We start from the raw sequence: 17,142 nt of genomic DNA, 5'->3' as shown, positions 1-17,142 counted from the left end.
ACTCATGCTGGGGAGGGGAATTCATGAACTTGAAAAGTAACAGTCACATCCAAGGACTCTGCTCACACAAAACGCAAAATCATAACAGTGCAGCCTACAATAAGTTTATTGTGTCTTCAAGACACTGCAATGTAGACTCCTCTCCCAGAGAAGGGTCTTTCAGAGACAAGGAACTATTATCCAGATGAGTTGCTCATTTGTCATTTTCATAGGCAGCTGGATTCTTCCTCTTGGATTTCTCAAACTCCTGGGTTCCCCATGTGTAGACAAGATAAAACACTACGAATGCTATAAAAATAATAAATGAAAATAAGCAGTGAGCACTTACAAGACACATGGATCTCAGTCCTCTTTTCTGATTCACAACATATTCTGCCTTCCTGTCTCTAGTTTTTAAGAAACCACTCTTAAACGAGACGATCAAGAAAAGTTACATTACAAACCCATTTTTACAGGTGTGTAAAAGAAAGGGGTTTACCCAGGAAAATTGGTGACCAACTCTTCCCTTATGGCTCCCCTGTTGCACATTTTAAAATATTTTAATGAGATAACTGAGATCAAATTCACATAACATAAACTTCATCATTTAACCATTTTGAAACGTACACTTCTGTAGTTTTTAGCAAAGTCACAATGTTGTGCAACTATCATCACTATCTGCTGCACCTTTAACACAAAACAGTTCATCGCTAAGAAGTGGGTAAAGATGACCTCAGAGGGAGACGCTGGAGTCACACAAGTGACCTTGGGCCTGTCATTTAAGTTCTCTATGACTCACCTCCCTCGTCTATAAGATGGGGAGGATATGACCAGTTCAACGTCATTCAGGACTATTCAATGAGAAAACGTGTGTATGGCGAGCTGTAGAGTGCTCAGTGAGGGACCCGCAGTGCCCACTGTGGATGGGAGTCCAGCCCCCCGCCCGGCCAGAACACTCACGCGGCGCGACGCGAAGGATGCACGCCCGAGTGCGGCGCAGCACGTTGGGGATGCCCTTGCTGAAGTAGTGCGGGAAGGCGCGCTGCTCAAAGGGCGACAAGCTGTAGGTGATTACATGCCGCATCCGCATCAGATGCCCAAACTCGCGGCCCATGGTCGCGGTGGCGCCTGCAGGACGGAGGGTGGAAAGGCGCTGGGCTCAGGCCCCGGACATGCCGCCCCCAACCCGAGGCTCTCCCCGGCGCTCCTCATCCCTCCCAGCCTAGACGGCGCCCCCACCCCGCCAGGGCCACCGAGACCGCACTACCGGACCCCACTCCCGCACCGAGGTCACCTCGCCCTCCGCAGCGCGGGATCCACCGGCTTCCGTCCACCACTTCCGGTAGGATCGGACGCCGCGCTAGGAGGCAGTGAGGTCACTTCCGGGAGGACCCCTTCTCGGCTGTCTCCGGAGGAAGGCGGCATCCTCACCGGGCGGGAGAGGAGCGCCCCGGCCGAGTGACGTGAGGTGGGTGGTGCCTGCTTGGGGGTGGGGCCAAGCGCGACTGAGTGGGCTCTGGGGGCACCCTCTCGAGTCTCTCAAACTTCTCCTCGGTTCCCGCCTTTCCCGGGAGCCGCACGGACTAAGAGTTGAAGAGCCAGGGCCCCGCCGGCCTCGAGGGCCTCGCTGGCCGCGCGCTTAGGGTCGAGTGTTCTCCCGTGGTGGAGAGCGCCCCTGAAGCCGCCGCCTGGCAGCCGACGCGACGTTTTGTAGGGTTTTGTCCAGTAGCTGGAACAGGAATCGGTTATGTTCAAGCTCTCAGCGACCTCAGGCCCCGAATCAGGGACACGGATCTGGGACTTCTCTTGGCACCCACCGGATTAGAATCCACTGGCAGGGTGTAGACTTTCCCAAGAGAGAATAAAAATGTTTCCTCAAATTTAGCCACAGGAGCCCTCAAGTAATAGTCCAGCAACTGCTGAACAGCTGTTAGTGGTGGTAGGAGGGAAGAAAGAAGCGACCTCCACAGCAGCCGGCTTCTCTCGGACAGGGTTCTGCCGCGGGCGGGATGTCACGTTGCCCACAGTTCACTCCACTTCCCAGGAGGGAAGCGATTCCATTTTCGGAAAAGTGCTGTCTGCTTAAGGATGCCGCTGTCCTGTACAGCTGACTGACTTTTCCACTTGATGCAGCATGTCTGTGAATGTTTTGTTCATGGCATTGCTGGCCATGTGTAATCTAGGACTAAGTTCTCATTCAACAGTTTGGCTGTGTTTTATAATCCTGCTTACCAGCCACGGGCCAGGGAGGCTTGGCAGGCAATGAACTTAAAATTTACAAATAGGGACTTCCCTGGTGGCGCAGTGGCTAAGAATCCACCTGCCAATGCAGGGGACACGGGTTCGAGCCCTGGTCCAGGAAGATCCCACATGCCGTGGAGTAACTAAGCCCATGTGCCACAACTACTGAGCCTGAGCTCTAGAGCCAGCGAGCCACAACTACTGACCCCACGTGCCACAACTACTAGCCGGCACGCCTAGAGCCCGTGCTCCGCAACAAGAGAAGCCACCGCAATGAGAAGACAGTGCACCACAAGGAAAAGCAGCCCCCGCTCGCGGCAACTAGAGAAAACTCGCGTGCAGCGATGAAGACCCAATGCAGCCAAAAATAAACAATAAATAAATAAATTTATTTTAAAAATATTTACAAATATACCTCGGTTTTAATCAGCCTGGGTACTGCATAGACTGGTCTGTATCTTATACCATGAGTATATTCAGCTCTTCATTGTGCACGCATCTCATTTTTTCTAAAACATAATCTCTAACCTGATTTTAGCTCAGAGGCAAGAACATAAATACTTATAACAGTTAAGAACAAAAATATCCTAGCAAATTCTACTACCATTAGAGTGATTAATAAAAAATAAAACTTTCAATTATTTTCTAGCACCTGAAAACACCTCTAAACCTTTCAACTAAAGTATGTATAGATGAATGTGCAGACCAAAGTAAAGGCATCAAGATAATTATATTTAAAAATGAGTCAGGATTAAAGGCGATGTCCTCCTTTTTAAAAGCATATTGCAGTATTCCAAATACATATCCTTACTAAGCTACCTGAGAGAACTAGGCAACTTAATAGTTCTGTGCTCTCTGGAATTTCATTGCCAATTGTGACTTTCTCTCACCCTCCAAATCAACATGCAGTAAATTATTCTAAGCACCTGGAAGTGGGAGAGGTGATGAGAATAGAGAGGGAGAGTAAACCGAATACCGTAAGTTGCATACCAACAGATCTGTGTATCATCATGAATAATTAGTTAGCCTTTCCATGTCCCTTGGAAGTTTCAGCAAGCACCTAAGGAACACTTTAAGGATGCTAATCTCTCTCAGAAAATGGGTGGTTTTATTTTAAGAGCCTTCCTCAATTCCTCTTAGCCTTTCAGCTACATAACTAGTCCATTAACTTAAGCGATTTTAAATAAATGCCAGGGAAAAGGAAAAGGAAAGCTACATAACCAAGTAAATCTGTATCTAGTTAGGAGAAGTTGGATAAATAGGGTGTTATCAGCTGTTTGACATACAGCTGATAAAATTACCTTCAGCTAGGCATCCTTGATGTCTGATTACAGAAGTGAACCTAGCCCACGCACACACCTAACATTATTTAAGAGACCAACAGAGGCTCTTCCTGGCTTTTAGGAAGAAGACTGGTATGGGGAAACGTGTTTCTTGCTAATTCTTCCAAGCCATGGCACTTCCCAGCAAGTTCTTCCTTTGTTTTTGCTGCTTTGCCTGGCTCTGTTTTCCTATTAGCCTTGGTTCTCAGGCTTCTAGGGGAGACGCTCAGATTGCAGCTAGTGCTCCATTGGAAACTGAGGCTGAGCCTCAGTCCTCTCTGCAGCCTCTAGATGGGAGACACAGACCTGGCCTCCTTTCCCCTCTCTTTAAGGTTCTGTACGATGGGCAAATGGAGGCCCCCAGGCTGCAGCCAGATGACAGAGCTTTGCACTATATGAAGAGGCTCTATAAGGCATGTGCTACCAAGGAGGGGATCCCGAAATCCAACAGAAGTCACCTCTACAACACTGTTCGGCTCTTCACCCCCTGTGCCCAGCACAAGCAGGCTCCTGGGGACCAGGTGACAGGTGTGTAGGAGCAGACTGGTTAATGTGTGGAGGGAAGAAGATAGACCTTCTGCATTTCAGTTACAGAAAGGATCTGGCCCTTGCTCCTTGACTTACATTTTACTTTGCATGATACTCAATATCAAATTCCAGACAAATCTGGTACTTGATCTTATTGTTTCTTCCTAATGCTCTCTCATGGGTTAAGCTGCGCTAATATGATAGAAGAGACTTAATGGCCCTAAAGGCTGGGAAAGCGCTGCTGGAGGTTAGCATCTTGTCCAAGGTCACAAAATCAAGACTGGAAAAGAGGTATTTTGACTTCTAGTTGCATATTCTTCTCATTCTACCAATTCTGGCCTGGATATGTGCCTAAAGAATCTTTTTCAGTTGTTGGTGTGTTTTATGAAACAGGATATTTACCCATGTTTGTTGCTTTCTGTGAGAGGAAAGCTTAAGTACCTACGTGGAACAGTAGATCCTTATAAGAACAAAGCATTAGTCAACAATTTTGTGTGTGAGAGAGAACAGAACAGCACTATTAAAAAACAGAATCTATATTCACTAGCTCATAACTTACAGAAAACCCTTCTAACTCAGCAGGTCCTTTGTGGCTATTTAAAACCCTTCCTCCTTCCTTGATGTCCTGTTTTGTTATAGTGGGTTTAGAGTCTCCATTTGTTGTCGGTCTCAAGTGTTCCAAATTAACTTAGACAATTATGTTTTCTTTATTGATTCTGTCCATAAGGACTTGAACGTTTTCTTAACAAGCCTGGCAAGTGTCTTTATTACATTTTTCCCCTTAGAGACTCTTCAAGAGAAAAATACTGCTCTCCTCCTTAGCTTCCTCTATGTTTGAAGCAAATTATTAAGATTCTGAAACTTCAGAATGTAGTGAGTCCCGGTTTTAATTCACCACCAGAGCTGTTCTGAATTGCTGGTGATTAAGTATCCAGCTGTAAGTGCTGGGACTTAGTTATGGTACTGGTTACCTGCTTTTTTTTTTTTTATAACACCCATCCCACCCCAACTTTTGTTTTGAGACTTGAGAAAGTGGGAAAAGAAGGGTGGAAGCACATTCTGAGGTGCTAATTCCTTGATCTGACTTTGTGTTGCTTTCGATTTGTATTGAGCATTACTGGTGGCGTGTTTTTCTCCTCAGGTACCCTCCCATCATCAGTGGACCTGCTGTTTAACCTGGATCGTGTTACTGCTGTTGAACATTTACTCAAGTCAGTCTTGCTATACACTTTCAACAACTCCGTTTCTTTTCCCTCTCCTGTTAAATGTGTGTGCAACCTGGTGATAAAAGAGCCAGAGTTTTCTAGCAAGACTCTCCCAAGAGTTCCATACTCATTTACCTTTCACTCACAGTTTGAACTTAGAAAGAAATACAGATGGATTGAGATTGATGTGACGGCTCTCCTTCAGCCTCTAGTGGCCTCTAACAAGAGGAGTATTCACATGTCTGTAAACGTTACGTGTGTAAAAGACCAGCTGCAGCATCCTTCAGCGCAGGACTGTCCACTTAACATGACTCTTCTGGTAGCCCCCTCACTGCTTTTATATCTGAATGACACAAGTGCTCAGGCTTATCACAGGTGGTATTCCCTCCACTATAAAAAGAGGCCTTCACAGGGTCCTGACCAGAAGAGAGAGCTGTCTGCCTATCCCATGGGAGAAGAGGCTGCTGAGGGTGTAAGATCGTCCCGTCACCGGAGAGATCAGGAAACTGTCAGCTCTGAATTGAAGAAGCCTCTGGTTCCAGCTTCATTCAATCTGAGTGAATACTTCAAACAGTTTCTTTTTCCCCAAAATGAGTGTGAGCTCCATGACTTTAGACTCAGCTTTAGTCAGCTGAAGTGGGACAACTGGATTGTGGCTCCACACAAATACAACCCTCGATACTGTAAAGGGGACTGTCCCAGGGCGGTCGGACATCGGTATGGCTCTCCGGTTCACACCATGGTGCAGAACATCATCCATGAGAAGCTCGATTCCTCAGTGCCGAGACCATCCTGTGTACCTGCCAAGTACAGCCCTTTGAGTGTTTTGGCAATTGAGCCTGATGGCTCAATCGCTTATAAAGAATATGAAGATATGATAGCCACTAAGTGCACCTGTCGTTAACATAGGCTCCTCTCAAGTAAAACCGTGAGTCTCCTGGCCAAAGTAAATATCGTGCGGCTGTCTGCCTTTGGGAGAAAGTTTCATGTATCAAATCTCTAAATGTAATGCAGTGTGTTGTGTAAGGAGGAGCCTGTGTAGATTAGCACATTCTGTGGCATCTATCACTGTAAAGGGATAACAGCTGCCTTTCTCATTTCCAAATGTAAATAAAATGTACTTCTTTGGAAAGCTTTAAATTTTTTTCCCCTGAGTGATTATTTTTTTCTTTTGTAGGAGTCTTGTTTTTGATGTAAGAAAAAAAAGCTTAATTAGCATAAATCTTGGATGGAACTGCAGCTCTAAATAGACAATTCAGATTGCTATAGTCTTATTTAATGGAACCATAAATTCCTGTGAGTGGCATAAATTTTCTCTGTGTGTGGTTTTAATTAAAGATTTGCTTTTAAATGGTCATTTGAGAGGGAGAGGAAATGTGTCTAAAAGATAGTCTCAGCTCCACTTACTATCCCTTTTTCAGAGTGAGAGAGACTAACTTCTCTATATCCTGACGAAGTGAGAGTCATTAGACTAGAGAGTATGCAATATAACCCATATCTGTTGTATTAGTGATTGGTACTAACTCTGCTCCTTAGATGGCTTATATAAATTGGTTGACTCATGTCAAACAATAACATTTGTCCCATTTATTTAAAGGAAATAGCCTTGCAAATTTTCCCAAGAAAATGCAGAGTTCAAGGTTTTTAAAATGTATTTTCTCCTTTATATATTTTAAAACTCTGACCCATTGCAAGGAGGTCAAGAAGCGTTTCTTCTTGGCTGGTTGGCTTGTTTTTGCTGCTTTCCCTCAGCTCCTATCACTCCACCCCGACAGGTTTTTTTTCCAGGTGGATATAGCACTGTTAGCACTAAATTAAGCTGGCAGTGACTAGGTTATATTACAGAGCAGGCCTTGTTTGGATATGAGGGCTTTTATGTGGGTTTTCAGTAAACCTACCTTGAGAAAGCCCTGGAGGCGCAGAGTCCGGGGCCCGATGCAGTGATTTTTTTCAGTTTGTAAAACCCTTATCTACAAACCAAAAGTAACTCCAAGATGCAAGTACTTCTCATTCTTGTAAATGATTTTTGCTTGGTGCTTAGTGTCTAAAGAAGTCAGCTGGGATTTTGATAGGGATTGTGTTGAATCTATAGATTAGTTTGGGGTGTACGGCCATCTTAACAATGTTAAGTCTTCCAATCCACAGGTGTGAGAAGTTTTTCCACTTATTTAGATCTTTCATTTCTTTAGAAAATATTTTGTAGTTTTCGAGTATGTTTTGCACTTTACATTATTAAATTTATTTCTAAGTATTCTCTTTTGATGCTGTTGGGAATGAAATTGTTTTCTTAGCTTTATTTTTGAATTGTTTCCTGGTGTTATCTTGTATACACCTTACAAACCTGCACACACTGTCCAAAATGCTCTATCTGCTCATGATTTTTTTCCCTCCAAAAAACATTTTTTCCAAAAAATGGGACTGAAAAGTTTTAGGTGGCCTGGTTTCCAAATAACTTTGCCATCTGTTGTATAACTTGAAGGAGTCATTACTCTTGGGTAAATGAAGCTGCAAGTATAAGAGATAAAATGGTGTTTCAGGGTTTTGTATCATTCTCTGTCATTCTTAGGAGTAAAAAAATATTTGGAATGGCCAGGGCACGAGTGATGGTGGCAAGGTACAACTGAGCTTATTTAAAGGTAAATCTCCCTTAAATATGGCTGTTTTCAAATGGACCACATGAAATCTACATCAACTTTAAGGATTCCTCATAGTTCCCCAAATGCCCGAAACTGACATTTTTTTTCCCCTTAAACAGGGGAGTTTGTTTTGCTTTATTGTTGTTTTGGGGTGGTTTTTTTTTTTTCATGGCCTAGTTCTGCGGCTGAGTATGGAATATGGTCGGCAATCAGAGGTTTTGAAAAGAAGAAAATGGTGGGGTAGTTTTGGTGGAAGTTAAGTATTAGGGTCAATGCCAAAATTAGGAGTAGATAAATATTATAGTTCATCCGTATAGGTAAGTTCTAAAATTGACTGACTTAAAACACTTTTGCACAGTGTTTTGATGCTATAGCTGAGTAATGATAGCTTGAAAACCGTAAGCTTTACTTCCCCCATCCCTTTAGGCTTTATTTGTAAATCTAGTCTCTTTCATTCAGAGGACAGCGTTAATATGCAGGGCTTCTATATCTGCTGAATTTAAACTTCAAAGATTCTCTTCTACACAATCGAGGAGGATACACTAGTCTCCTAACTGCCTTCTCCGTATGAAACCTGTGTTTCTTCAGTTACTCTTATAAAAGCTGCCAATTTAGAAAATAAATGAGAAAGGACCATAGTGATTTAGATCTGGAAATTCAAGGATGAGGCTTCATCTGCCTTAAATAGGTGCATTCAGCTTTGGTATTTAGTCCAGATGAGATACGAGGTCACCTAACTTGATGAGTGCCTTAGTGTACCAAGGAACAATGGGCCATGTCAGGAGCCGGGTTCTCCTTCAGCTCTGAGTTTCCTGCTCTTTATCGGTTTAAATCAACTCCTGTGTTACGCTGAATACTTTGTTTTACTAATCAGCTTCAGGAGCAGCAGCTGCTCAAGTTGGTTCAGAACTCAATTTAGACAGCCTGTGGGAAAAATTAAGTTGCTCTTTCACGAGGTAAAGGAGGAAGTATTCCTGACTATATAAGTGATAAAAGAAAAATGCTCAGACAGAAGAACTTGGTTTATATCAAAATTTTAAGTAATTGATTTCAATTTGCAACTTTGGAGAGATTGTAACTTATAAAATAATTGAAATGAAATTAAAACACTTAAAATACTCTTTAGAATATTTAGAGGATGTTAAGTCCCCAAAACATTCCTTAAATATAGAGATTGGCTGAGTGGATTATGATAGAGCAGAAAAGTATGCTGTTTTATACATTAACTGTTCTATAAATAGACGGAAAAATAAACACAACCTGGAGATTTAGACACTTCATCCTTTACCAGAATTGACAAGCCAAGTAGGTTCTCTTCATGTGGTTAATTACTTCCTGATGGAGATGTCCTTCCCAAACCCCATTTATACTAGTCAATTTTTGGAAAGGGGCTTGATTGGTCAGTAAGACTAGGACTATTTCAATATCCATTTAAAGAACAGGATTTTATAGATGGCCTGACAGTAATTTCTTCGTTCTACCTTACTACGTAATACAACTTGTATGGAAGAATTGAGTAACTAGATAAATGTGGATAAGAGTCAGCTGTATATTTTGGACATCTTATTAAGAATAAGTGCTTTGTGAACAGTTCAGAGTCATTTACAGACCTGTCTGTGGTGCTGGTGTCTTTGCACATTGAAGTGCTGTGACAGGCAGTGTTAGGAGTTCATAGCCTGTGCCTGGATGTCATTTTGGCATTCTCAGAAATAATTAGCTCATTGAATAAATATTTATTGAACACTGACTATGGGCAGGTGCTGTGTGTGCTTAAGAACAGAGTCTGATGTCCTCAGCTCCGGGAAAAATATATCACCTACCAGAAATGGAGACTTCCTTTATTATCCTAAGTTCCAACAGTGAGCGTTCAGCACCACAGAACATTCTGTGGAGGAATACATTTTGGGGTGGTACTACATAAGCAGGCTGAATGAATACTAAATTATCTTACCTTTAGAATTTTTTAATTAAACATTTTAAAGATAATTATAGTTTCACATGTCATTGTAAGAAATAATAGATCACATGTATCCTTTATCCAGTTCCCTCAATAACATCTTGCAAAACTATAGCATACTGTCACAACTAGGATATTGACATTGATACACTAGGTTAGAATTTTTCACACGTTGAAACCAACTTGGGTCAAGGGAGATGTTGACCCTAACATCAATAAAGTTTTGATATCTCTGGGTGGAAATAATGGTTCAATATTTTTTTGTCTAACACCATTTCATCTCTACCTTTGAAATTTTGAGGGTTTTTAAATTGAAGTATAGTTGATGTACAGTATTATGTTGCAGGTGTACAATATAGTAGGTTACAGTTTTTAAGTTATACTCCATTTCCAGTTACTGTAAAATATTGGCTATATTCTGTGTTGTACAGTACATCCTTGTAGCTTATTTTATACATAATTGTTTGTACCTCTTAATCCCCTACCCCTATCTTGCCCTTCCCCACTTCCCTCTCCCCACTGGTAACCACTAGTTTATTCTCTATAACTGTGAGTCTTTTTCTTTTTTTTTTATTCACTAGTTTGTTGCATTTTTCGATTCCACATGTGAATGATATACAGTATTTGTCTTTGTCTGACTTATTTCACTTAGCATAATACCCTCCAAGTTCATCCATGTTATGGCAAATGGCAAAATTTCATTCTTTTTTATGATTGAGCAGTATTCCATTGTATGTGTATATATATGCGTGAGTATATATATATATATATATATGCCACATTTTCTTTATCCACTCATCTGTTGATGGGCGCTTACTTTACTTTCTTGGCAATTGTAAATAATGCTGCTATGAACACTGGGGTGCATTTATCTTTTCAAATTAGTGTTTTTGTTTCTTGTGGATATATACCCAGGAGCAGAATCATTGGGTCATATGGTAATTCTATGTTTAGATGTTTTTAAAACCTCCATACTGTTTTCCGTAGTGTATGCACCAGTTTACATTCTCACCAACAGTGTATGAGGGTTCTCTTTTCTCCACATCCTCAACATTTGTTATTTGTGTTCTATTTGATGATAGCCATTCTGACAGGTGTGAGGTGATACCTCATTGTGGTTTTAATTTGCATTTCCCTGATGATTAGTGATGTTGAGCATCTTTTCATGTACCAGTTGGCCATCTGCGTGTCCTCTTTTGAAAAATGTCTAGTCAAGTCTTCTGCCCATTTTTTAATTGAGTTTGTTTCTTTGAGTTGTATGAGCTGTTGATATGTTTTGGATATTAACCCCTTATTGGCCATATCATTTGCAATTATTTTTTCCCATTCTATAGGTTGTCTTTTTATTTTCTCAATGATTTCTTTTGCTCTGCAGAAGCTTTTAAGTTTAATTAGGTCCCATTTGTTTATTTTTGCTTTTATTTCCTTTGCTTTAGGAGGCAGATCCAAAAAAATATTGCAAAGATTTATGGCAAAGGGTCTTCTGCCTATGTTTGCCTCTCGGAATTTTATGGTATCTGGTCTTCCATTTAGGTCTTTAATCGATTTTGAGTTTACTTTTGTATATGGTGTTAGAGAATGTTCTAATTTCATTCTTTTACATGTAGCTGTCCAGTTTTCCTAGCACTACTTTTTGAGGAGACTGTTTTTTCTCCGTTGTATGTGCTTGCCTCCTTTGTCATAGGTTAATTGACTATACATGTGTGGGTTCGTTTATGGGCTCTCTGTTCTGTTCCAAAGCTTTGATTACTCTAGCTTTGTAGTATAGTTTGAAGTCAAGAAGTGTGATTGCTCCAGCTCTGTTCTTCTTTATCAAGGCTATATTGGCTATTCATGGTCTTTTGTGTTTCCACACAAATTTTAAAATTATTTGTTCTAGTTCTGTGAAAAATGCCATTGGTAGTTTAATAGGGATTGCAGTAAATCTGCAGATTGCCTTGGGTAGTATGGTCATCTTAACAATATTAATTCTTCCAGTCCAAGAACATGGTACATATTTCCATCTGTTTATGTTGTCTTCAGTTTCTTTCATCTGTGTCTTACGGTTTTCTGAGTACAGGTGTTTTACCTCCTTAGGTAAGTTTATTCCTAGGTATTTTACTTTTTTTGCTGCAATGGTAAATGGGATTGTTCCCTTAATTTCCTTTTCTGATCTTTTGTTGTTAGTGTATAGGAATGCAAGGGATTTCTGTGCATTAATTTTGTGTCCTGCAACTTTACTGAATTCTTGGATGAGCTCTAGTAGTTTTCCGGTGGCATCTTTAGGATTTTATATGTATTGTATGTTTACTTTCCATGTATAGTTATGTATATTTTCTATGTATGTCATCTGCAAACAGTGACAGTTTTACTTCTTGCATTCCAATATGGATTCATTTTATTTCTTTTTCTTCTCTGATTGCCGTGGCTAGGACTTCCAAAACTATGTTCAATAAGAGTGGCAAGATTGGACATCCTTGTCTTGTTCCTGATCTTAGTGGAAATGCTTTCAGCTTTTCACTGTTGAGAATGATGGTAGCTTTGGGTTTGTCATATATGGCCTTTATTATATTTTGAGGTATGTTTCCCTATACTTACTTTCTAGAGAGGTTTTTTTAATCATAAATGGATATTGAGTTTTGTCAAAAGCTTTTCTTGCATTTAATGAGATGATCATATGAGGTTTTTTTTAACATCTTTACTGAGGTATAATTGCTTTACATTGTTGTGTTAGTTTCTGCTGTATAACAAAGTGAATCAGCTATACGCATACATATATCCCCATATCCCCTCCCTCTTGCATCTCCCTCCCACCCTCCCTGTCCCACCCTTCTAGGTGGTCACAAAGCACCAAGCTGATCTCCCTGTGCTATGCAGCTGCTTCCCACTAGCTATCTTTTTTACATTTGGTAGCATATATATGTCAATGCCACTCTCTCACTTCGTCCCAGCTTACCCTTCCCACTCCCCGTGTCCTCAAGTCCATTCTCTACGTCTGCATCTTTATTCCTGTCCTGCCCCTAGGTTCTTCAGAACCATTTTTTTTTTTTAGATTCCATATATATGTGTTAGCATATGGTATTTGTTTTTCTCTTTCTGACTTACTTCACTCTGTATGACGGACTCTAGGTCCATCCACCTCACTACAAATAACTCAATTTCATTTCTTTTTATGGCTGAGTAATATTCCATTGTATATATGTGCCACATCTTTATCCATTCATCTGTAGATGGACTTAGGTTGCTTCCACGTCCTGACTATTGTAAATAGAGCTGCAATGAACATTGTGGTACATGACTCTTTTTGAATTATGGTTTTCTCAGGGTACATACCCAGTAGTAGGATTGCTGGGTCGTACGGTAGTTCAATTTTTATTTTTTTAAGGAACCTCCATACTGTTCTCCATAGTGGCTGTATCAATTTACATTCCCACCAGCAGTGCAAGAGTGTTCCCTTTTCTCCACACCTCTCCAGCATTTTTTGTTTGTAGATTTTTTGATGATGGCCATTCTGACAGGTGTGAGGTGATACCTCATTGTAGTTTTGATTTGCATTTCTCTAATGATTAGTGATGTTGAGCCATCCTTTCATGTGTTTGTTGGCAATCTGTATATCTTCTTTGGAGAAATGTCTATTTAGGTCTTCTGCCCATTTTTGGATTGAGTTGTTTGTTTTTTTGATATTGAGCTGCATGAACTGCTTGTAAATTTTGGAGATTAATCCTTTGTCAGTTGCTTCATTTGCAAATACTTTCTCCATTCTGAGGGTTGTCTTTTTGTTTTGTTTATGGTTTCCTTTGCTGTGCAAAAGTGTTTAAGTTTCATTAGGTCCCATTTGTTTATTTTTGTTTTTATTTCCATTTCTCTAGGAGATGGGTCAAAAAGGATCTTGTTATGATTTATGTCATAGAGTGTTCTGCCTGTGTTTTCCTCTAAGAGTTTGAGAGTGTCTGGCCTTACATTTAGGTCTTTAATCCATTTTGAGTTTATTTTTGTGTATGGTGTTAGGGAGGGTTCTAATTTCATTCTTTTACATGTAGCTGACCAGTTTTCCCAGCACCACTTATTGAAGAGGATGTCTTTTCTCCATTGTATATTCTTTCATCCTTTATCAAAGATAAGGTGACCATATGTACGTGGGTTTATCTCTGGGCTTTCTATCCTGTTCCATTGATCTATATTTCTGTTTTTATGCCAGTAGCATACTTTCTTGATTACTGTAGCTTTGTAGTATAGTCTGAAGTCAGGGAGCCTGATTCCTCCAGCTCCATTTTTCTTTTTCAAGATTGCTTTGGCTATTCGGGGTCTTTTGTGTTTCCATACAAATTGTGAAATTTTTTGCTCTAGTTCTGTGAAAAATGCCATTGGTAGTTTGATAGGGATTGCATTGAATCTATAGATTGCGTTGGGTAGTATAGTCATTTTCACAACGTTGATTCTTCTAATCCAAAAACATGGTATATCTCTCCATCTGTTTGTATCATCTTTAATTTCTTTCATCAGTGTCTTATAGTTTTCTGCATACAGGTCTTTTGTCTCCTTAGGTAGGTTTATTCCTAGGTATTTTATTCTTTTTGTTGCAGTGGAAAATGGGAGTGTTTCCTTAATTTCTTTTTCAGATTTTTCATCATTAGTGTATATGAATGCAAGAGATTCCTGTGTATTAATTTTGTACCCTGCTACTTTACCAAATTCATTGATTAGCTCTAGTAGTTTTCTGGTAGCATCTTTCAGATTCTCTATGTATAGAATCAATCATATGGTTTTTATTCAATTTGTTAATGTGGTGTATCACATTGATTGGCAGGTACTGAAAAATCCTTGCATCCCTGGATAGATCCCACTTGATCATGATGTATGATCCTTTTAACATATTGTTGGATTTGGTTTGCTAATATTTTGTTGAAGATTTTCGTATCTATATTCATCAGAAACTTGGAGACTTTTAAACTACAATTTTATTTATTCAATATTTATTGGGCATATACTACATGTAAGGGACCCTTCTAGATGCTGATATGAGAGTGGTAAACAATATAGTTGTGGCACTTGATCTCATGGAGCGTCTATTACAGTGGGGAAGAGACAGACGAAAACAAACAACACAAGTAGCCATATACGGGAACTTCTAGCAGAGCAAATGGACGTGAGAAGAAACTTGTGTTCAAAGAACAGGAAGAACTGCGTGTGATTGCAAGTGGGAAAGGAGAAAGAATGGGTTGAAGGGCAAGTGGAGTGGGAGGAGATGAGGCTGAAAAAGTAGACAGACCAGATGATACAAGACCTTGTTGGCCAGCACAAGGGGGTTGGATTTTTATGCTAGGTTCAATAGGAAGCCCTTGAGAGTGTTTAATTCGGGGCCTGAAATGGTTAGATTCATTTCTTTAAATATCATCTCAGTGTTCTATGTAGTGTAGTTTGGCAGAGATGAGTCTGAAGCAGAGAGAACTTCTGGGTTTTAGGGGGCTATTGTCATGGTCCAGGGAAGAGATTATGCTGCCTTGGAGTATGGCAGTGGAGATGGGGATGCAGAGACGTGAAGAAACTTGAAATTTATTTTTGTGGCTTCTCTGTTGGTTACTTGGCCTATTTCTCTAAGGTTGTAGGATGGCAACCTTCTACTAAGAGAAGACACTTAGGTTCTTATGGTGAAATGAGAGGATAAAACTTATCCCATTCCCTGGCTTCATATTCCCATCCACATGAGCTGCCTCTTAATTATAGTTTTTCTTTGTTCTGTTTGTTCTTGCATTATTTCTTGAGTTTTGTTTTGTTTCTGTTTCTTTCAGTCTTTGCCTTTAATGTTGGAGGCTTTTCTCAAATGTTTTTTTTGTCCATTTATACGTGTAAGGCTTTAGAAAGCTGTTGGAAGCTCTGTATGAGAGGGTAGGATGTGTTAATTAATGGGCTCTTTAGTTTGAGGCTCCTCTGTTTCTTTAAGTTTTTCCACAAAAGAATTATCCAGCCTTCTTGTGGGAGGAAGATGGGGCAAAGATGTACACTTAGCTGCTGGTGTTCTTAGAGCCCAGCAGTGCAAAGGGCTGTAAGATTTTACCTAATCCCTTTTTATCTCAATATTGCATCTCTTCCCCCAACCTCCACCATGCCTCTTTGCTTCAACTCTTCTGTATGGAACATGTTTGATTCAACTCTTCCACAAAGTCAACCCCTAGTCTCCTGCTGGGTGGCGGGTGATCCCCTAGCTGCTTGGGGTGGGGGAGTACACACTGGGTCCAACTGTTCCATCTACATACTCGGGCAATACCCACTTAGTTGTTGCTGGCACGGCTGCCTTCCATAGCACATGGCATCTTCATTTCCTGAGCTTCCCAGCATTCTCTGCTGTGACTCACCTAGCTTCTCAATGACATCCCCACCCCCTGCAGGTTTAGGTTTCTTTTTTAATTAGCTCTGCTCATTCTTCCAGACAATTTTAATTCCAAAACTTTGTTCACACACCTGCTGTGCTCTCCTTACCTGTTCTTTGCCCTATGGGTATATTTGATAATCACTTCTAATGTTAGTGGGAGGGACTAGAGACCAGTGCATGTGCTCAGCTCTCCAAATCAAAAATGGGTACATCTTTAAGCAGCATGTAAAGTCCTTGTTCAAACCTCTGCTTAGAGAAAGTGGGTAAGAAAAAGTCTATTGCAAACTGTAATCCCTTTGTGACCTGAAAACAACTTTCCACATGTCTCTATTTGATGGCTTCCATAAACTTCACCATCTAATCCTGGTCTAGTCAGTTTTGGTTAAGGAAAGTGGAAGTATGTCTAAAACAGGAGAACATCCAATATTTGGGATGCATACCATATTTAATGTAAAAAAGTACTTCATTAGATACTATTGACTAGCAGGACTAGTATTAACTACCTGCCAATAAATAATCTGAAGTTTTGTCTAAATGTAGGAAAACTGAGTTCAATTGTACCTGTAGAAAAGGGAAATACAAGCTTAAGAGTTTATTAAAGTCGAAATAAAGGTGAATGTGCCTAGCTTCCATTGCATCATTTGCCAGGAAAATTTGTACTTCAAACCTTGCAAATCATTGCATGATTGGAGAAGAAAGTAATCAGGATCGTAAGTTTTCGTTGTGTTCATACCCTTGACCATTACCAGTTTGTGAAATATTTGTAAAGGGCTAAAGCAGGGTTGTGGAGATTAAGGAATCTCGGGGATTTTCTAAGTTGATGTCAGACATTGAGCACTTCCTGGAATTCATGGCTTCATCTTATCCAGCTCCTTCTCCATCAAAACTATAGTCAGATGAGGTAAAAAGAATCCCCAAGAGAGCA

The 17,142-nt window shown here is 40.5% G+C and overlaps 2 protein-coding genes across 3 annotated transcripts; one reads left to right on the top strand and one right to left on the bottom strand.

The window, feature by feature from the left end:
• Nucleotides 1–82: 82 nt before the first annotated feature.
• On the bottom strand, nt 83–1,407 carry UQCRQ (ubiquinol-cytochrome c reductase complex III subunit VII). Its single transcript, XM_030869651.3, has 3 exons — nt 1,265–1,407; nt 940–1,107; nt 83–288 (listed from the first exon to the last, which is right to left on the bottom strand). The coding sequence occupies exons 2-3, from the start codon at nt 1,091–1,093 to the stop codon at nt 194–196; spliced, it is 249 nt and encodes an 82-aa protein (XP_030725511.1). The 5' UTR covers nt 1,094–1,107; nt 1,265–1,407; the 3' UTR covers nt 83–193.
• GDF9 (growth differentiation factor 9) lies at nt 912–6,409 on the top strand. 2 transcript variants are annotated; one of them, XM_030869650.3, is made up of 3 exons: nt 912–1,447; nt 3,875–4,070; nt 5,212–6,409. In XM_030869650.3, exons 2-3 carry the CDS (start codon nt 3,893–3,895, stop codon nt 6,177–6,179), a joined length of 1,146 nt encoding a protein of 381 aa, XP_030725510.1. In that variant the 5' UTR covers nt 912–1,447; nt 3,875–3,892; the 3' UTR covers nt 6,180–6,409. The 2 variants fall into 2 exon arrangements, with proteins under 2 accessions (XP_030725510.1, XP_030725509.1); XM_030869649.3 differs by lacking the exon at nt 912–1,447 and having other exon boundaries at nt 3,427–4,070.
• The last annotated feature ends 10,733 nt before the right edge of the window (nt 6,410–17,142 follow it).

Source organism: Globicephala melas, chromosome 3 (genome assembly GCF_963455315.2).
Source record: "Globicephala melas chromosome 3, mGloMel1.2, whole genome shotgun sequence".
Lineage (NCBI taxonomy): Eukaryota > Metazoa > Chordata > Mammalia > Artiodactyla > Delphinidae > Globicephala > Globicephala melas.
This window is presented reverse-complemented; position numbering and strand designations above follow the sequence as displayed.

Bases quoted from the DNA above. Each gene is read 5' to 3' on its own strand.
- GDF9 (XM_030869649.3), top strand. From the start codon at position 3,674: ATGGCACTTCCCAGCAAGTTCTTCCTTTGTTTTTGCTGCTTTGCCTGG. The intron at 4,071-5,211 runs GTGTGTAGGAGC...TTTTCTCCTCAG, and splicing joins TCCTGGGGACCAGGTGACAG to GTACCCTCCCATCATCAGTG.
- UQCRQ (XM_030869651.3), bottom strand. From the start codon at position 1,093: ATGGGCCGCGAGTTTGGGCATCTGATGCGGATGCGGCATGTAATCACC. The intron at 289-939 runs GTGAGTGTTCTG...TTATTTTTATAG, and splicing joins CATCCTTCGCGTCGCGCCGC to CATTCGTAGTGTTTTATCTT.